This window comes from Podarcis filfolensis, assembly GCF_964270895.1.
Source record: "Podarcis filfolensis genome assembly, chromosome: 3".
Classification (NCBI taxonomy): Eukaryota; Metazoa; Chordata; class Lepidosauria; order Squamata; family Lacertidae; genus Podarcis; species Podarcis filfolensis.
This window is the reverse complement of record NC_139606.1, coordinates 96,898,044-96,918,589: the sequence shown is the minus strand read 5'-3', so window position 1 is coordinate 96,918,589 and position 20,546 is coordinate 96,898,044. Positions and strand designations below refer to the sequence as shown.

Genomic DNA, 20,546 nt, shown 5'->3' with positions numbered 1-20,546 from the left:
GAGAGAGAGGGAGCTTCGGCAAAATAGGTCCGGCTGGAAAGCGAGGCCCCCTCGGCGTTGGGTTCCCCGCGCGTCGTCGGGATGGGGGCGGTGGACTGCCATTGCCACCTCGCCGCGCCCGAGTTCCGAGGGGTGAGTGGGCGGCGCGGTGCGGTTTGCACCCTGCGGTTGGCCGCCGCCGCTTATAATTCCTTCTCCCTCTTATCTCATAAGAGTTTCCCTGGGTGAGATCGAGGACCCATCTGGTCCAGCGACCCGTTTCCTACGGTTTCCTATGGTGGCTAACCCTAATAATAATAATAATAATAATAATAATAATAATAATAATAATAATTTTATTATTTATACCCCGCCCCTCTGGCTTGGTTTCCCCAGCTACTCGAGGCGGCTTCCAGCAGAATATAAAAACATAATAAAACGTCAAAAACTTTCAGAATATCTTTGGCGATCACTCGTAGCCGAGTAAGATTGTCTTCCATAAACACGGTTTTAACAATGAGTCCGTAAGTGACTGTAGAGGCCAATTCTGGATCCACACGTCCTTCCACAGTGGGGACATTGGGTCCCTGGCGGGAGTTGATCACGGTGTGGATTTGCCAAGCGTGCCTTCCTCTTAGCACGTTTCTCCCTTTCGAGTGTCTTCAAAGTCCATGACACCTTTGGAAAACGCTGTTCTCCAACTGGAGCGCTCACAGGCCAGTATTTCCCAGTTGTCGGTGTTTATACTACATTTTTTTAGATTTGCCTTGAGACAGTCTTTAAAGCTCTTTCGTTGACCAATATAAAAACATAATAAAACGTCAAATGTTACAAACTTCCCTATACACATGCATAAAGTCACATGCTATCTACTATTAGCTTCCTTAAGTATGAGTTACTTAATGTCTTACATTAACAAACCATATTTCTTTTCCAGATTGAAAGCAGTATTTGTTTACCAAGTAAAGCTACAATTAACATGCCTCCTCCCCGGGGAGGATGTGCAGGCGAAATAGCTCAGTCGGTAGAGCACAAGACACTCTTCATCTCAGGGCCATGGTTTTGAGCTCCGTGAGGCCTTCCAGCTCTGATTCTGTGAAAAGCCCCATCTCCTTCCGCAGTTATTCATCCCAGCAAGACCTCTCGGTCTGGGACATCTGAATTTACTTCAGTCCCTGTGTGAAAGGGGATAGATGTCTCCAGTACTGATCAGTAAAAATGTAAACAGCTCATCTATGGCCCATATAACATAAAACCAGAAAAAAAATTCATTTTACTTTTGCAAAATGAATGTGCATTTGTTTGCCTTTATCTGTACCTGAATATATGAATTGAAAAGGAAAAACACTTTCATGAGTAGTTGTAGTAGTAATAGCTTTCCTTCTGTTTGAAAGAAGGGACAGTGGTGGTTTAAATAAGTAATGTTTGCCAACTTTTAGGAGCAAAGAGTTATTGAAAGAGAAAGGACACATTTGCCATTTCTACTGCTTTGTCTCCTTCTTTACAAATTATTCTGCTAGCATAATTATATTTTTAATATCTTCTAGGACATTGAAACTGTATTGGAAGAAGCAAAAAAGGTTTGTAGTTATATCTATATATTTTTTGCAGTTAAAGTTTTATAGGTAGTAGATCTATAGATTTTGATAGCTCAAGGGCTTAGTTTGTATACTAAGGTAAATTAACTTAAGGAAGTTAATTGAAGGAAAGTTGTCTGTCCCCACCTCTCTTCTGCAATCATCTGCACCCCCTGAAATCATCTCTGAATGATCAGGGCCCCTCCTGAGGAACAGGGAATGAGTTGCTGGGGAAAGAAGATTCTACCAAAATCGAGTTTGGAGCCTAAGATAAGTAAGGAAGTTCATGGAGCCCCCCAGCAGCCCGCACACTCCATCCCACATTGTTCAGGAAGCTCCCCTCCCTTTCTGGAAAGGCTTTTTGAGGGGTTTCAGGTACCTGTAGCAGTTATGAGGGGGATGGAAAACTTTTCTTCCATGAACTTCCTTGAGTTAACTTCTCCTAAAGGCCCAAGCCATTTTAAGGTAAACTAAGAAAGAGAAATCACATTAATTTGGAAGGAAGATATGGCAAAATCAGTAATTTCAAACAGATGTGTTTATGATCAGATTGTAAGACTTCTCATTGTTATTGTAAACTCTAGCTAACCTTTTTCCATGTTGTTTCAGTGTAAAGTTTTGGCTCTGGTGGTAGTTGCTGAATACAGAGAAGATTTTGAAAAAATTATTCAACTTTCAGAAAGGTAACAAAGTTTCTAGTTCTTCAGTCTGTTTCACAAGGTAGAAAATAGTTACAGACTAGAATCCAAAAAGATGAACAACTTGTTCAGCACATCCAGATACTTTGGATTTTGCTTCTCATATGGCAGTTCTGTCATGCTGCATGATAACTGTTTTTTGTTTAAGTCAAAATTACATTGTGAGATGATAATTTTATTATTTGTACCCCAACCATCTGACTGGGTTTCTCCAGACACTCTGGGCAGCTTCCAACAGATATAAAAACATAGTAAAACATCAACCATAAAAAACTTCCCTAAACAGGGCTGCCTTCTGATGTCTTCTAAAAGTCAGATAGTTGTTTATTTCCTTTTTTAAAAATGATATTTATTGAGAATTTAGAGATTACAAAAAAAGAAGAACAAAAAACAAACAGCAAACAGGTTAACAACATATACATTACAATGTATTAAAAAAGAAAAAAATAGATAGAAAAAAAGAAAAAAAGTAAAAAGAAAAAGAAAAATACAGCAATAAAAAATAGAACACACATCCAATATTCCATCTCTTTGTCTTTCATTTACTTGTTTCATCGACCTCCTCACACCTCCCTTTTTGTATTCTAATTTAATTATTTGTTTCAGCAAATTCTTTCCATCTTTCTCAATTTTTATTGGATAATTTATCTTAACAGTCTAACCTATCAATTAACTCAGCAAATCCTTTTCATCTTTCAGAATATTCTGTCATTCAATTTACCTTAATTTATTTTAACCTTATCTTTTGATAAAATACCTTAAATCCTAGAACTTAATACTTATTTATACATATCTCCTAATATCATTTCTACTAAAGCCAAATAATTTAATTCCACCATTTTTCCTAATTCCCAAAATAGATTTTACCCTAATTCCCAAAATAAATTTTTAAAACTTTCTTCCAATCTTCATCCAACGTCCCTTCTTCCTGGTCTCGGGTTATGTCAGGCCTTACTGTCCTTTCCATCTAGTCCATCAACCTGGTAGTCTTATGTCCGAGGCTCTTAAGTCTTTTCCATGTCCCTTCTGCAGTTCTTCTTCTTGTTTATACCAGCCCTTTGCCTTGTCTTTTGTTGGTCTCTTTCTTAATTTCTTTCCTTTCTCATTGAGGAGTAGGTCTCGGGGGAACTCCAACCCAAAAATATCTCCCTCTCCCCTCATCAGATCAGCCCATTCCCCACAGTCCCATTCCCCACAGTCAACCGGGTAGTCCAGAAAATATTTGAATGCATGTTTCAAAGTCCCTCCAAAATTAAGGACCCCCACAACTCCAGACCCCCCGGCCCACTCCAGGTTCAATCTTCAAAAACAGCGGCTTGTGCTCCTGCAGGGCCTCGGTTCTATCCATTTGTGTTGCTTGAGGTTCAACAGCAACCTCCTCCATTGTCTTCTGCATTTGCACTTGCTCTGTCAAAACAGGTTCCTGGGTTGGGTCCTGAGTGGTTTCTATATAAGTATTCACTGTTTGGCCAAAATTTTGAACTGCAACAGTCATCAGATTCACCTTCTCATGTATCTGCTCCAGCAAGGCGTTTGTCTTGCAAAAAGCAAGCACCAAAACTTCTTCTATATCCATTTTTGTTCAAGGTCAGAGTCTGGTCTCACGATCCTAATCTCCACAGCTGTGAAATCCCCAGACCGACTCCAGCAACAATTTAACAAGCTCCCTCTAGAGGGAACAATTTCCATTTGTATCCATCTTTGAAGGCAAGTCCAGCAAAAAGAAAGTTACTTTCATTTTTCAAATTTTGTTTCTTTTAAGTGCAAAAGGTAACTCTGGAATCAATTTGTTTCTCTTCTTTAACTATCTGTCAAAAAGCATTCCATTCACAGTTGATGGGTTTCCCCAAAGGTTTCTGTCTCTGACACCCCGTTCCCAGGTTTGAGACAGTGGAAATTTATCTTTCTTTACCCTCTCTCCGCAGGCTTAAACAATCAAAATTCCCCCTCTTTTCCCCTGCTTCCAAGAGGGGTTTTGATGGTTAAAAATGAGGGAAATTTAGGTCTTTATATACAACTCTCCAGACTTTGGCTTGCACAATTTTTGCTTCAGTCTATATACAAAAAGCGGGAGGCGGACTTCCTGTTTAGACCTTCCCGCTTCAATGCCAAATTAAAGTGTTTCTTAATCCAATTTTCCGTTCTACTCACGGGTACTTGTTTAGAGTCCAATTGTCCACAGGAAAAAGTCAGCGCTCCGGCAACGGCTGTGCGGCTTCACTCCGTAAGAATAGCGGTCGATTCAAGACACCGCGCTGCTTACCCCACGTCGCTTCGGATCCCCGAAAAAGGGGTTTCCCTGCGAGTAGGGGAGGCGCTCCTGGTGTCAGCCGAATCCCACGTTCCCAGGCTTCCTCCGCCTGGGATTTTTAAGGGGTCTCCGCCTTCGCCGCCGCGGCTAGACCCAATTTTCACGGAGCGGGTTCCTCTGAGTCAGAGGAATTCCGCCATTGATGGGAGGGCGTTCCACAGGGTGGGCGCCACTACCGAGAAGGCCACCTGCCTGGTTCCCTGTAACTTCACTTCTCACAGTGAAAGAACTGCCAGAAGGCCCTCGGAGCTGGACCTCAGTGTCTGGGCTGAACCATGGGGGTGGAGACACTCCTTCAGAGCTTGTCACTATCTCATAAAATAAACGTATTCCAGTATTGTTTTATGTGAAAAATGTTATAGTAAATAAAACAATGGTGCTTTAAGAGACATTCACGGTCAGAGTGCAAAATTTGAAAATGCTATTGTTCATAAGCAATCAAAATAGGAGCAATAAAATCTTAGTTGTAGCGTTGATTGGAATAGCAAAAGCTGTTACCTTTTCAGTCCTCTTTCTTTTTTATTTAACCATAATACATGTCTGCCCTTTCCCATTACTTAACACATGTTTCTATCCAGGTACCCAGGATTTGTCTTTCCATGTCTGGGCATCCATCCAGTTCAAAGTAGTCCAACGGGAAATGATCGCAGTGTTACGTTAAAGGTGAAATGGCAACCAGCTGTAATTGCAGCAGTTAACAATTTCTGTACTGTTTTTCAGTTTGCCAGGTAAACTTACCTGTTCCTATTGCATGTGGTCTTGCAGCAATAGAGTGGTCACTATTTTTGTATACTGAGCCCCTTCTTCCCTGTCTCCTGCTCTCCCAGAGCAAAGGAGGTTCACATAATTCCAAGGTAGATGCATAACAAGCTTACTTCAGAGCAGGGATGTGTTGTCAGGAGGTGATTTTCAACAGTACCTTGGACAGCAAACAGTTAAGACATGCTTTTTAAAAGTCTGGCTAGAGGTGATGGAGTATAGTTCAGCAGCATCTGGAGAGGGGAGCACAGGTTCCCTATAATAATTTTCATCAGGGAAACTAGTGTAGGGTACGGTCCAGATAGGAAAGCATGCTCCAGGTGGGGGCCTGTACCTGTGTCTTCAAAATAAAAGTAACCAATCTGAAGCACACTGGTGTGATTAACGGTGCACATAGCCTGCCTCTTAATCATGGATGGGGAATCTGTAGTCTTTCAGGTGTAACAATTTTTTTTTTTAATCCTTCCAGTAGCACCTTAGAGACCAGCTAAGTTTTTTATTGGTATGAGCTTTCATGTGCATGCACACTTCTTCAGATACCACACGAAAACTCATACCAATAACAAACTTAGTTGGTCTCTAAGGTGCTACTGGAAGGAATTTTTCAATTTGTTTCGACTATGGCAGACCAACACGGCTACCTACCTGTAACTCTTTCAGGTGTAGTTAGGCTCTAGCTCCCCACAGCCTCAGCCATCATAGTCCGTGGCCAAGGGTGCTGAGCATTATAGTGCAGCCACATCTGTGGGTAGGTGTAGGGTACAGGTTCGCTGTCCCTGCTCTTAAGTAAACTTACAATGTGTTCAGCTTGGAATGCGCAGCTAAAAATCCCATTATCCCTTACCATTGGCTATTTGGGCTGTGAGTCCAGCAACAACCGGAGGGGCCACGTTGACTATCCCTGCCTTAAGTCTATATGCCACAACCCAGATTACGGGGTTTGCCAGGCTGACGTCGCAGACCTAACTTAAACAGGACAAGGAAAAGGCACTGTGTACAGCCAAATGGCATTGCTTTAGCTATACAGAATTGCAATTAGCAAAGAACAAAACTATGATCCAAGAAAGATGTGTTAAAACATCTGTGGTGTCTTACTTAAATACTGTAGGCCCACAGCTTGTGTGGGGGTTACGTTCCAGGGATCACGCCTAAATCCCAAATCACATATGGTCAAAAAACCATTTGGTTCAATGGCGGGTGGGATTGCCAAAGTCATTTTTCCCAGAACCCTGCCCCCTTAAAAAAAATTATTTAATTGCCACACACGTATAGCTGAATGCACACAAGTTAAATGTACACAAGTTGCAGGAATGTATGAGAAAAAGTGGGTTATAAAATAGGAATAGGAGAGAGAAACAGTGGTGGGAGGTGGTGCAGACGTCTTAGTCTAGTGTAATTGTTTGAGGCCTAAGTGTTCATTTCACACTTACACAAGATCTTTGTGCAGGATCTGGACGAAGCATTGCCACTCATAGAACTCTATAAGGACCGCTTGTTGGCTATCGGAGAAGTAAGTAGAATCTTTGAAGCCTTTGGTGTTCAGCTGCCAAAAGCACTGGGCAGCACAACCCTAAATGTTTTTACTTGCAGATCCCTAGGATTACAGCTGCATAGCACAATCCTCTGCATGTTTACCCAAAAGTAAGTCCCGCTATGCTCCGTACGGCTTACTCTCAGGTAAGTGTGCATAAGACTTCAACCTTAGGCTACACTCCTATGCACATGTAAACTGGGAGTAAATCCAATTGAATTCAGTGGGACTTATTTCTAATTAGGCACTTAGAGGATTGTGTTGACGGTTCACAAAACAATGTGAAATGCTTGTTGTGTAGATATTTGCATGACAAAAAACCTCACGTGTAATTTGCTGAGTATAGAACATGTTCTGGGAAGCTGTGATGGGTTAGAGCAGGCTTCCTCAACCTTGGCCCTCCAGATGTTTTTGGCCTACAACTCCCATGATCCCTAGCTAGCAGGACCAGTGGTCAGGGATGATGGGAATTGTAGTCTCAAAACATCTGGAGGGCCAAGGTTGAAGTAGCCTGGGCTATAGTGTTCCAGAAAGTGTGCACACACTGAAATAATGTATATCTGTGTCCATCCTATATAATTATGTTTCATACAAGGATATAAAGTGGGATATAAATCTTGAAAATAAATATTTTAAACATATGTTATACATGTTGTTTCTTATACCACCCATATATGCAGTTGTCACATGTGATGATCTGCATGTGAGTAGCACAGTTTTTCATACAAGGGAAATATTTTTGATGTAGAAATTGTGTCATGTCAGAAATAGCCCTTTAAACTTTAAGCAAGTTCTTGGCTTTTTCACAATAGTCGACATATTGGACTGCTGATTTAATGCTTGATTAAGGACCTTGGGTGTTTCACAAAAATAGCAGGTCTTCAATAATACATTTCTTGTTAAGTGTAAACTGCTATAGGAGACTTTGGGGTCGAGTTTGCTTTTATTATTGCTCCTGGCTGAGTGCATTTTGTGCTGATAGACAAAGTAAACCAACAATTTCTAGCAGTGTTTTTGAATTCCCGCCTCCCATTTTTCCTACAGGTTGGTCTGGATTTCACTCCCAGATTTGCAAGCACTGATGAGCAGAAGGAAGGGCAAAGACAAGTCTTGATCAAGCAGATTCAGCTGGCAAAACAACTCGATTTGCCTTTGTAGGTCTTGTGTATGTTGCAAGAGAGACAATTAGTTTTATTTTTGTGAATGAAAACGTCATTTGACGTGATTGGAATTCAGTTTCTAATTAAACCAGAGCATTGTCTAAAATGCAGTGGTCTAATTTATATTATTACTGCAATTTATTGTTTTATCTATTCCTCGTATTAATGGAGGAAGTGTTTTTGCTGTATTTTCAGGGTTATAGACTGTGTTACTGTATAATCTTTGCATAGTTCTTTTGAGATGTTTCCAGGCACTCTGCAATAACTCTTCCTACCTATTTTTCTTTAAGCAGCAATTCAGTGGACCATCAAAGTGCAATTTATTTGTTTACATAATTTTAATAGCCCTATTCTGAAGGCTTGGGGTAGATAAAAACAGAGTTAAAAAATGTAACTTGATTCAAGCTTAATCGCATAAAAAATGCTAAAACTCCACCCAGGGAAGTGGTTTATCCGGCCATGAAAACCCAGCCCACAGTTTTGCTAACAACTCCTGCTGATATCTTTTGTTCTTCTTGTTTATCCTAGAAATGTCCATTCCCGCTCAGCTGGAAGGCCAACCATTAACCTCTTAAAGGAACAAGGTATAATGTTTTGTTTTATTTACATTCATTCGGTTTGTTTAGTTTTCTTGCCAAAATACACAGGGCCTATTCACTGTGGGGGACAGTCAGTCAGTTTTTCCCCCCTTTGGATGTTAGACCAGAAACAAGAAGCAGACCTGAAATAGGATCATAGAATTGTAGAGTTTGAAGTCCATGCAGGACTATGCAGATGTCCCATACAGGGATCGAACCTGCAGCCTTGATGTTATCAGCACCATGCTCTAACCAACTGAGCTATCCAGGCTCAGCCAATCTTACACATCTGTTTTAGCATAAGATCTAGAGCCTTCTCAATTAGAGGCACAAGCGTAGGTTTTCGAAGGCCCTGGGCACTGTACTGTAGAAGGAAGTTATCTTTAGATGATGGAATTATTATTATTATTATTATAAATACGATTATTTGATTTACTAGTTGCTTACTCCAATAAGGTCTGTAAGCAATTGGCAAAGGCTTAAGAGATGAAGACATAGCATAAAACCAGGGGGAAATGCAATAAAGCCATCACAGTGACCCATAAAGCAACCCACCAAATAGCAGAAACGTCATCAGCGGAAAACAGTTCATCACTAAGCAGCAGGACATAGTTGGTCAAATGCCTTGGATAGGATATACATTTTTACCACAGGCCGAAAGGGGGCTAATGGTGTTGGCAGGCAGACCTCGAAAGCATTCCACAAGCTGGGAGCCACAACTAAAAGTGCCCTCTCTCTTATTGCCACCTGTGGTGTTTGCCCGTTCTTTTGAAAATGTCTGTATAGGGGGAGAGAAAGAGTTAATAGGTAGACCAATAGAAAAGCGAGGCGGAGCCTACCTGTTTATAAAAGGGCTTAGCCCAAGGTTTAGACTGTTGGTTAGTAGTTGGTTGGTTGGGAAAAGGAAGTTGGGAAAGCAGTTGGCAGACAGATGGAAATAGAGAGACAGTTAGTGCAGTTGGTTCTTGTGTGAGGGGAGGTAGAAGAGTTACAGAATAAAATAAGACTTAAGAGGATAAAAGGTAACAGCGTTTCAAATGCATTTAAAGTTTATTTGTGTTTGCAATAAACTACAATATTCGTTGTTAACTTAAGAACCTGACTGAGACTAAGTGATTTACTGGGGAGGACCTGGTTGGTGGCAGCGGATTAGTGGTGTATGGGTCAATAGTTTGTGAGACGATTGGGGGCTCCGTACGAACGCCACACCACCCTCTGAAGGGGCACCTAGAGGAGGGCCTCAGATGAAGATCGAAGGGTTTGGGTAGGTTTATATTGGGGGCAATGCCCTGAAAGATATCGGAGTCCTAGGCCGTACAGGGCTTTGCAGATCAACACCTGTTCTGCGAAAACGTAATGGCAGCCAGTGCAGCTGGGCCTGCCAGCAGTCAGCTGGCTGCATTTTGGGGTTTGGGTCAGAGTCATGCCAGGCAAGTCAGGAGATCACACAGCCAAATATGAAATACAACATTAATATATTGTAAGGGATATAAACCCGTTTGTAGAGCCGCATTCCACAAGTGCACCTCTAGCTTTTTGTAGAGCCCTGTGGATCTTTGGATCACATTCACTGCCTGGTCTGCGCTTTGATGTTTCTACAGGAAGCAAAAGTTCTTTTCCTGATTTCTGTCGTTCTCCTTAGGTGCTGAAAGGGTGCTGCTCCATGCGTTTGATGGCAAGCCGTCGGTGGCAATGGAAGGGGTGAAGGCTGGGTATTTTTTCTCCATTCCTCCATCTATTATAAGGAGTGAGCAGGTGAGATTCAAGAAGTCCTGGCTTCTGGCCATAAGGTTCTTTGTTCATATCTCAAATCTGGTGCATGGAGCCAAAAGGATTCCCCACCTCTGATGGATTAATCAGTAGGAGATGAGGACACTCTTATTTTTGGAAGCTATTTTGGTTCTCCTGCCACTGAAATAAGGAATGGAAAAGAAGACATTAACAACTGCTTCCAGTTATTGGCAATATACAATTTAATAAACAAAAAAATTTTCACTGTCTTCAGAAAAAGAATTTGTATTCAAGATCTGGCAGTATTAATATTTAATTATTTGGGTAAAGGAGGCTCAACTAAACAGTTATTTAATCTGTGGACAGTTCAGCTTTTTAAATGTTTATTTTGGCTGCTTGGAGAACGATGATGCTAATTGCTTTCCTTATTTTGTTCAAGAAGCAGAAACTTGTGAAACAGTTGCCCCTAGAAAACATTTGCTTAGAAACTGACTCTCCTGCGCTCGGCCCTGAGAAACAGGTAAAGTATCATAGAATTGTAGAGTTGGAAGGGACCCTGAGGGTCATCTAGTTCAGACCCCTACAACGCAGGAGTCTCAACTAAGCACCCATGACAGATGGCCAGCCAACGTCTGCAACACAGTTTGTGATCACGATCCCGTTTGGGAAGAAGTGGCTTGAGATGCCGAGTGATGGTGTGGCAAAACAACTACAGTTGGGAGAAGGAGATCTCAAGAGGTCTTGACAGTGTTGGGAAAGGGGTGGGTAGAGTAAATGGAGGCTTGAGTGCAATAGGCCGACCTACTGGGCCTCCACCTCTGTAAAGGGCTCAGTCATGAATATCATAAAAAGGTCATTTTCAAAGGTGGATAAAAAGAATGGTGCCGTTAATAAGAGCCGGAGCACAACAAGGTAGCCCAGTCGGTAGAGCATGGGACTCTTAATATCGGAGTCATGGGTTCAAGCCCCACGTAGGGCAAAAGATTACTGCATTTAAGGGGTTGGTCTAGATGCCCCTTTAATGCTGTATTGTTTTTAATACTCAATTAGGAGCCGCCCAGAGTGGCTGGGGAAACTCAGCTAGATGGGCGGGATATAAATAATAAATTATTATTATTATTATTATTATTATTATTATTATTATTATCATCCCTCCAACTCTACGATTGTACGAGGATTTGAACCTAAACAGAAACTGAGTTGGCCATAGATGTCGCTGGAGACCAATGTCACTTTTTTGTATTTCAGGTGAGAAATGAACCAAAGAACGTCTTCATTGCTGCAGAATACATTGCTAAAATAAAAGGGATTTCAGTGGAAGAAGTTATAGGCATAACAACCCAGAATGCACAGAAACTGTTTCCCAAACTGAATAACTTTCTCTGAATATAACTAATGTTCTGCTGTGCCTTAATATATATGTGTGACCTGGCTTCAATATATTCATAACTTCACAATTTTTAAGATGTTATGATGTTCCCTATTGATTGTGTCTGTAAATTGAGCCAAATATAGAATGATGCTATGTGCAAACTCTCCTTATTTTGACATTGGCATTTTCCTAATAAAAGGACCATAACCATTGCATGTTTTAAAAAATGTAACATCTTTTGTTTTCTCTGTGCTTAAAAAACAATAAAACAATAAAAATAAATTTATCTTGTTTTGTTTTTTAAATTTTTTTATAGGCATTTATCTTATTTGTATGTCTTCGCTTTCTCCGTGGAGTTCTTTATGTCTTAGTTCTGGCTATATAAAGGGGGAATGTTGATGTCCTATTTACCTCACAGGAATGCGTGAAGAACAAATTAGTAGAAGACTGCAGCACAGGAGGGATAAATGTTATGCTTGGGAGTGGAATGTGGTCCTCGAGGCATCTCTCTCTGGCCCTTGAGACACCCTACAGGCCACTCCCCTCACTGGCCCTGCTTTGCGTCTTGGACCTTTTGTGCATTTGCCTAGCCGGAATGGGTCCGTGAGCTCTCATAATGCTTTTACCTCGTCTTTTTAATGGTGGTGACTCTTACACACACACCCTTCCACGGTGCTACCCCACTAAAAATGTGGGGGCTTTGCAGGTATCCAGTTGGAACCCCAAAATGATGAATACCCAATCAGACTAGGTAAAAGGTAAAGGAGCCCTGGACAGTTATGTCCAGTCAAAGGCGACTATGGAGTTGCAGCGCTCATCTTGCTTTGAGGCCGAGGGAGCCGATGTTTGTGTACAACATGACTAAACTGCTTATGGTGCAACGGGACACCATGACGGAAACCAGAGTGCACGAAAACACCGTTTTCCTTCCCACTGCAGTGGAACCTATTCTCTACTTGCACTGGCATGCTTTTGAACTGCTAGGTTGTCAGGAGCTGGGACAGAGCAATGGGAGCTCAACCTGTCGTGGGGATTCGAACCGCCAACCTGATCGGCAAGCCCAAGAGGTTCAGTGGTTTAGACCACAGCGCCACCTGTGTCCCTTTCAGACTACTTGCCCATTTTGTCAGATATTGTCTACTCTGACTGGCAAGGTGACCTTTTCTGAGGAGAGGCCTGCTTGATCAGACCAAAGAGTGAGTCCCAGCTAGGTCTACAAGCTGTTCTCCCAGGAACCTGTCTATGCCTCCTACCTGATCCTTGGAGAAGACAGAAATTGGACATCAGCCCCTCTGCATGCAACACATGTGCTCTGCTACTGAGCAATGGACCGTCACCCGATGTGACTGCTAGATTATGGTCCAATCCAGGAACGGGGAGATTGTGGACCTCCCAAGGCTGTTGGGAGTCCATTTCCCATCATCCCTCACCACTGTCCACACTGGTTCAGGGGGTGATGGGAGCTGGGAGTCCTGCAACATCAGGAGGGCCACATGTTGTGGAATTTGTGTGAGAGCCAAATTCCTGTGATAACCGTCCTCTTGCTTGCAGCGCTGAAATTAAATAAGACGGGGAAGCAGAGACCGTTTTTCTAGCAACCTGGGGCTAAGCAGGAGTTGTTGCTGGCCAGGCGTGAGGAGAGGAGAACGCTGCCAGATTCATGTTCCTTCCAGCAAACTCCCTGACCTCCCTTTACCTCAGCAGCTGCTGTGGGATCAAAGGGGTAAGGAAGCCAACTTCTTCCTGCTTCCCTGCTCTCCTGTGGGGAGGAAGAAAAGAGGGAAGCAGCATGTGTGTGTTTGTGTATGCGCAGGCGCGCACACACACAGATACTGGAGAGTAATTTGCTTCAGCCTGAAGCTGTGCCATTAGCCCTCTCCATTAATATAACAAGTTAAGGTAGTTTGGAAAGGATTTGAAGCACAGATTGCTCTCAGATGGTGTGGGGCATCTGCCATAAAACATGGGAGCAGATGGTAAAAGGCAATCTGAGGTAAAAAAATTAATGTGCACCTAATGCATATACTGTATTTATATATATGATCTGCCACCCTGGGCTCCTTAGGGAGCAAGGGTGGGATATAAATTCAATAAATAATTTTTTTAAAGAATATATGTTAACTAATTTATTGAGCCTCCCCTCCTGATTTGTTTGCTGGGAGATAAGGCAATGTTGTTGGCTATTCAATTAGCATGAGTAACATGCCTTACTTATTTCATAAAATCTATACACCGCTTTATGTTTTTTTTAAAAAACCAACCACCCTCAAAGCAGTTTACAAAGACAATAAAACAACCAAATCATCAGGTAAAACTGTTAAAAGCAACTATTTAAAGCATTTGTATATTAAAAAAACCAGCAACAAACTAAAAACAGACTGAAACATAAATCAACATTTTCCATGTTTTGTTTTCTTAAACAAAAATGTGTTTTGTAGGCACCAGAAAGAGTACAGTGAAGGGTTTGTGTGGGCTTCTGGCCTCTGGGTGGTGCCTGTCAAATTTTAGGCACTTTATAAACGATTAATAAAATGCCCTTGCTTTCCACTGTATGGGCATGTATGAAATCAATATATATATTCCTTTATAGGTACCCAGAGGGGAATAACAAGTCTAGCTCGTTTCCTTTCTAAGACAGAACTGGGTGCCCTGTGTATGCATCCCTAACAGTGCCTTAGAATACAAATAACCTCCAGGTTGTTTTTCAAATCAATCACAGTTCCAGAAAGACATAGCGGTCAAAGAAGCTAAAAGATGTCTGCTATGCTGAAAGAATGGACATGTTAAAGCAGAGACAAGCGGGGCTGGGTTGGCAAACAGCCAAAGCTAAAGTAGAAAGAGTTTTTATTGTTCCAAGTACAGTAACCTGCTTTTCCAGCTCCTCTCCAGGCAGTGGCGTAGCGTGGGGGGTGCAGGGGGGGCGGGCCGCACCGGGCGCAACATCTGGGGTTAGGGCAAATCCATGGGTTAGGGGGCGCAAATCCACGGGTTAGGGGGCGCAAATCCACAGGTTAGGGGGCGCAAATTACTTGCCTTGCCCCGGGTGCTGACAACCCACGCTACACCACTGTCTCCAGGGAGGTTTATTCTAATAATTAGGGGAAAATATTCTAATTACTATGTGAGAACATGCATCGCTACCCCTTTTGGGGGCAGTGGGCACATATATAATTTTGAGAAAGTGCCGTGGGCGCCAGCCACAAAATGGCTGTTTTGGGGGTGAGGCCTAACACAATATGGCTGTTGTGGAAAGTGTGGCCTCACACAAAATGGCAGTGGTAGTTGATGACATTTGGGACTGGCAGAGGGCAGGATGACCCAACACTTAGGGGAGCCAGAGCCAACTCATTCTAGTTTTGTTCATATCCTCCTCCCTACAAGGGCAACACTGTGGCTAAGAAACTAAAAACTAAGCCCTGGACTGGTTGTAAGTATGTTATGTTATGTTGTTATGTTGACAGATTTTATATTAGTCTTTGTTCAATCTGATGGCAATTAGTTTTAGCTTCCATTGGGGGTCTTAGATTTATAGGATTATTCAGGTGCTGTGGGGTTTTGTTTGTTTTTTACCGCCTGTGCTCTTTTGAATTGCTTGCATTTTGCTGGTATTTTGCATGCTTGAATGTTTGTTTTACATTCTGGAGGTTTGTTGCTTGTGGTGAGTGACAAACAATACATAAAGAATTGGCTATAAGGATTTCTGCCTGTTTCAGAAGCTTCACCATAGCCGTTTCAAAGGTCTTTTAAGGCTTTGAGGTCTAGTAAGGTTTTGCTTTCCTTGGCTGGAACTTGCTGCTCCACACATGAGAAGCATGATAATAATTTGATCACTATTGCAAGTGAAGAATGTTTTGATTTCTTTGTTACTGTGATTTTTTTGGCTTAACTGCCATGCAGTTAATCAAGGCACATATGCCATCTCTTTACCTTAATGTCTTTGTGAATTTCAAGAAAAAAATATTTGTTGAGATGATATGCCATGAAATTAACCCTCTGAAACAACATCTCCTAAACTTTTAAGCCATCCCATTCTGAGGGAAACATTCTTTTCTCATACAAACATGGATTCTTCACCTCTATCACCAAGTCTCTAGCAGATAATTTTCTAGAACTTTGCCCAGTGTTTTAGGATTGGGGTTGAGCTGAATGTCTTCTCAGGATCCCTGCTAGCCCAATAATTTTATCATTGTAAGAGGAGGGTCTGCAAAAGAGAGGGACTGTTAAAATGGTCAAACCAGTATAGAATCCCTGGACAAGTCTGTCAATTGTCCTCTTTGTTTTTGTAAATAAACACAATGCTGCTAAACAGAAAAAAACATTTCCAGTGACTCCTTCCAAAGGAAACCAAACCGGAATTAGTGCAGCACCCCTGGAGCATCTTACTGCTCTGAGAACTGACGTGAGCATTAACGGCAGAATCGCAAGTGTTTCCAATGATCACTCCAAAATATGAATCAAATCCCACATTGCTGCATTTTAAGCCACATAACACTTTGCATTCATCTAGCGTTGACACCACCTATTCAGTGGAAAATATCTCTCTGTGTGAATTAACTTTCTCCATCCTAAGTTACCCTGTTGGACCAGCTTTTAAGAAAAACAAAGGGAACTTTAACTAGCAACTTGATCTTCAAATTGCTTTTCTGGCAGGATATAAATGGGGCTTCTGTCAAGAAAAGCAATGACAGTTGGCACCTCTGAACTTCATTGTTTCAACGAAACTCAACATTTTCTTGTGGCTGGGTTCCACACACACCTCTCAGTTCAGATCAAATGTGTTTTGTTTTTGGGAGCTGAAATCAGTGGTACTGTCAAGGCAGCACTTTAGGGCAGAAATGCAGGGCCCCACTCTGTAGGCTAAGCAGAAAGGCCTCAACACAGCAGGCCTGTAGCACATTTTCCCCTCAAAGAATCCTGGAAACTGGAAACTCATAACGTGATCAGAGCCACTCTGTTGTTTCATTTTACCTGTATGCCTTTTGCACCTGGTCCATCTTGGAGGTCTAGAAAAAAACAAACAAACCTCAAAGCAGATCCAAAAAACCTGAGATCTGCCCACCCCAGTAACCATACTATCTTAGCTTACTGAATTTTAAGCAGCTGTCAGATCTGTGTGGTAGAAATTGAACTAAGCCTGCCTGTGCTTGCAATGGACCAAAGACAAGTATCACAAAATTGAATCAGTTTGGCTGAGAGACTTTATCTCTCCTTCACTGTCTCTCTCTGTGCACTGAATTTTACATTTATTACAGACACCATATTGCTGCCAGTGCTCCTTTGCAGTAAAAAAAAGAGAGAGGGAGGCAGCTAGAACCATTTACCTACTGAAAAGATTCTGCCCTTGCCCAGTCAAGGATCTCAAACTATGTCAACCTCAGGCTGCTGTAGCACCTTAGAGTAGACCAGCACTAGATATGTGATGGCTGAGCCAGCTATGTAATTTTATTTACTATTAATTTTGATCTTGCTTTTGTACTGCATATATTTTAACTCCAAATGTGCTCATGAGAAGAGAAGACTCCCTGGAAAAGTCCCTGATGTTGGGAAAGATGGAGGGCACAAGGAGAAGGGGACGACAGAGGACGAGATGGTTGGATAGTGTTCTCGAAGCTACCAGCATGAGTTTGACCAAACTGCGGGAGGCAGTGGAAGACAGGAGTGCCTGGCGTGCTCTGGTTCAGGGGGTCACGAAGAGTAGGACACGACTAAATGACTAAACAACAACAACATGTGCTCATCCAATCAGTTAGGTCTGTGGAACTGGCACTTTTACAAGTGTTTGCACCCCACTTGCAAGAAATTGGTCCTTCAGCCCACTCTTTGGAACTCCTTCCCCTTGATATTAGGCAGGTACCTTTGTTGTATTGTTGGAAGGTACCCCTGCAATGCAGGAATATTCAGCTGTCCCATACAGGGATCAAACCTGCAACCTTGGTGCTATTGGCACCATGCTCTAACCAACTGAGCCATCACTGTTACATTTCAGCAAACCTACCCAGGCATGTAATGTTAGCATGCAGTTTTAACAGGTGATTTTAATAAACATAATGGTTTATAAATTACTTGTTTTTTAAATATTTTTTAACAAGCTTGTTTGTTTGTTACCCACCCTTTACCCTAAGGTCCCAGGGTGAGTTACAGCATTAAAAGACAATATAAAAACAATTTTAAACAACTTGCAACCATGACAATGAGGTGTGTCCTAAAAACATAATCTCAAATGTCAAAATGTATGATAACTTGTTATGAAACCAAATGTTATCTAACTTGTTTTTAATGTTTGCTTTTATCTGTATTTTTTTAATAAATAGTTTAGGTTGTCTTTTGCAAACCTCTTAGCAGCCTACTGTTTGAGTGTTATATAATTAAATAAGTAAATAATGAAGTACAATAGTATAATTTTATCATAATATTTATCTTAACATGTAATGAATTGCTGTTCCAAACACATGCTTTATTGTGATAATTACCTGATGTTTATTCTGAGCAGCTTATAAGGAAACTAAATTAACCACTGGTGCTTGACTGGTTCTAAAGTGAATGTCACATCAATGAATAATCTAGGGCAGCCTTAGCTGATCTGGTGCTTTTATGAACTACAACTCCCATCGATCCAAACATAACTAATGATCAGGGATGATGGAAGTTGTAGTCCACAACACCTCGGAGGAATTAAGTCGGCCACCCCGATCCAGGCATTTTAACGTCTTCTGGGGGGTGAAAAGAAGTAAGAGTTGGTCTGTGTTTAGAACAGGGGATGCCGACATTTTTCGACCAGTGGCCACATTTTGAATTTTGGGAGAGTGCTAGGGGCACCAGCCACAAAATAACTCCTCTGGGGAGGCATGTGGCATAACCCAAAATTAGACAGCCAGCCATCCTCAACAACTTTACACTCACCATAAGTCAGCTACATTCTCCAGGTCCTGATTGTAGAGATTGCACAACACTGATTTTACACAAACAAGCACAGGTGTTGTTGCTGTCTTACTAGGGAGGGAACATTCCTCACTACCAGGAAAAATATACAAGGTGGCCACATGACACCCACTCTCATTTCATAGAAACCAGTTAGTGACATGAGGCTGACAGAGAAATGCTGGGTTTCCGCAGGTTAGGAAAAGGCTGGAGGCTTGAAATGCAACTGACTTCTATTCACAGAAAGTAACACAGCGGGGTCTCTGTGGCTCGACTCCTTCAGCTTGAGACATTGCTGGAAAACTGACCTCTGGCCCTGCCTTTCCCCTCTAGCCTCTCACTCTGGAGACCTCCCCAACAGACAGAGACTGCAACGTGAGGATGGGCCTGCCTGGCCCTTTGCTTGGCAACATGCAGGGCTCTCCTGGAGCTGGGTTGTGAGAGGAGGAGAGCAGCAGGATTGAGACTGCGCTCCTGCGCGATGACAGGTGTACCTTCCTATTCCTCCTTGTGTCTGTGCTCACACTGAAATGCTCAGCCTCCAGCCCTGCCCTGGAAAGGCCTTCATCTTCTGACACACACACACACACACCCCGATCGCTCCAACCTCCTGCTTCTATTACCTCCCAGCTCATCTCCACCCCCCAGTCTCCTCCTTGACGTCCCACCACTAGGACCATGGAGTGTCATGGTCCGGTTCACAGGCAATCGAAGTCCCGGCTGGGGACGTCAGGACTGGGGGCAAAATGGCAGGGAGGGAGCAGGAACAGGAGTTCAGAAGCCAGGAGTCAGGAAGCCAAGAGTCCAAGGGTCAGAGAGCCGGGAGTCAAAAAGCCAAGGGTCCGAGGATCAAGAAGCAAGGAGTCACAAAGTCAAGGAGCCAAACGCAGCAAGGTAGGAAACGTGTTGCTGTGGCAAAGAGCCGAAGGGAAATGCTGACCTTATATCCCTTCTCGGCTCTTGCCACCAGGTGCAGTGAGTTACCAAGCAGCCGCACCTGTGCGGCCGCACCTTGCCTCTTCAAAACAAACTTAGGAAGGCCCCAGTCCTGCAAAGTCCTACTGGTCACAGGGCCTGGCTCCTGCACGCACTCCTGACATGGAGTCTAAGTCCTCATCTTCCCTGTCCTCCCTGGGGAGCTCCTGGGCTGGAGGCTCCTACCACTCCTCCTCATCCAGCCAGTCCCTGACAGAAGGCAACTACACATTTTGCCCCACAACTTTCTTTCAAGGCAGGCTAGAGATGTACTTTCCCCTCCCTCAATGAAAGCTCAATGTCTTGGGCACCTGCTCAGGTGTTCCAGTGAAAGCCTTTGAAGGTGCCATGGTGCACAGCTGATCTACTCTGGAAAGCAATAATAGGAAAAATAACATCTTCTTACATAACAGATCTGGGCACCTTCTGTTTTATTCAGAGTGGCATCTGCTGACTTTGGGGACCAAGCTGCATTTTCATTCCCTTTTTTTATATTTTTTGCTCTGCTGTCTCAGTTAAGGCAGAATAAAATGTGTTCAGCTTCCTTTCATGCAGATCTGTCTAAAAGCAGCTCATGGGCTATGTCTGCTCTAAGGTAATGTCATCTGGTCCTCGGCAGCCCTATCCAATTTAGTTAAGGAATGACACTTTTTTTGCTGAGGAAGCTGCCTTATATCAAGTCAGACCAGGCATAGGCAACCATCAGGCCCCCAGATGTTTTGGACTACAATTCCCATCATCCCTGTTAGCTAGGGATCATGGGAGTTGTAGGCCAAAACATCTGGAGGGCCGAAGGTTGCCTGAGTCAGACCCTTGGTCCATCAAGCTCAGGTTGTCAACAGTGTTTGGCAGCAGCTCTGTGGACCAAGGAAATAGATACAATTTTTTAAATAACAAAAAAATGTACTGGCATATTTTACATAACTTATTTTCAAACTATTAAATTTTTGGTAACCA

General features: G+C 42.6%; 1 protein-coding gene across 4 annotated transcripts; it reads left to right on the top strand.

The window, feature by feature from the left end:
• Nucleotides 1-12: 12 nt before the first annotated feature.
• On the top strand, nucleotides 13-11,978 carry TATDN3 (TatD DNase domain containing 3). 4 transcript variants are annotated; one of them, XM_083605547.1, is made up of 10 exons: nucleotides 13-224; nucleotides 1,527-1,558; nucleotides 2,164-2,239; nucleotides 5,144-5,228; nucleotides 6,772-6,834; nucleotides 7,900-8,009; nucleotides 8,544-8,599; nucleotides 10,236-10,348; nucleotides 10,767-10,844; nucleotides 11,573-11,978. In XM_083605547.1, the coding sequence occupies exons 1-10, from the start codon at nucleotides 82-84 to the stop codon at nucleotides 11,708-11,710; spliced, it is 894 nt and encodes a 297-aa protein (XP_083461673.1). In that variant the 5' UTR covers nucleotides 13-81; the 3' UTR covers nucleotides 11,711-11,978. The 4 variants fall into 4 exon arrangements, with proteins under 4 accessions (XP_083461673.1, XP_083461672.1, XP_083461675.1 ...); XM_083605546.1 differs by having other exon boundaries at nucleotides 10,764-10,844; XM_083605549.1 differs by having other exon boundaries at nucleotides 14-132; nucleotides 1,527-1,559; nucleotides 2,166-2,239.
• The last annotated feature ends 8,568 nt before the right edge of the window (nucleotides 11,979-20,546 follow it).

Excerpts from the sequence above, each read along its gene's own strand:
- TATDN3 (XM_083605546.1), top strand. The coding sequence starts at position 82 with ATGGGGGCGGTGGACTGCCATTGCCACCTCGCCGCGCCCGAGTTCCGA. Across the intron at positions 225-1,526 it reads TCTCATAAGAGTTTCCCTGG|GACATTGAAACTGTATTGGA; the intron begins GTGAGATCGAGG and ends AATATCTTCTAG. Across the intron at positions 8,600-10,235 it reads TAACCTCTTAAAGGAACAAG|GTGCTGAAAGGGTGCTGCTC; the intron begins GTATAATGTTTT and ends CGTTCTCCTTAG.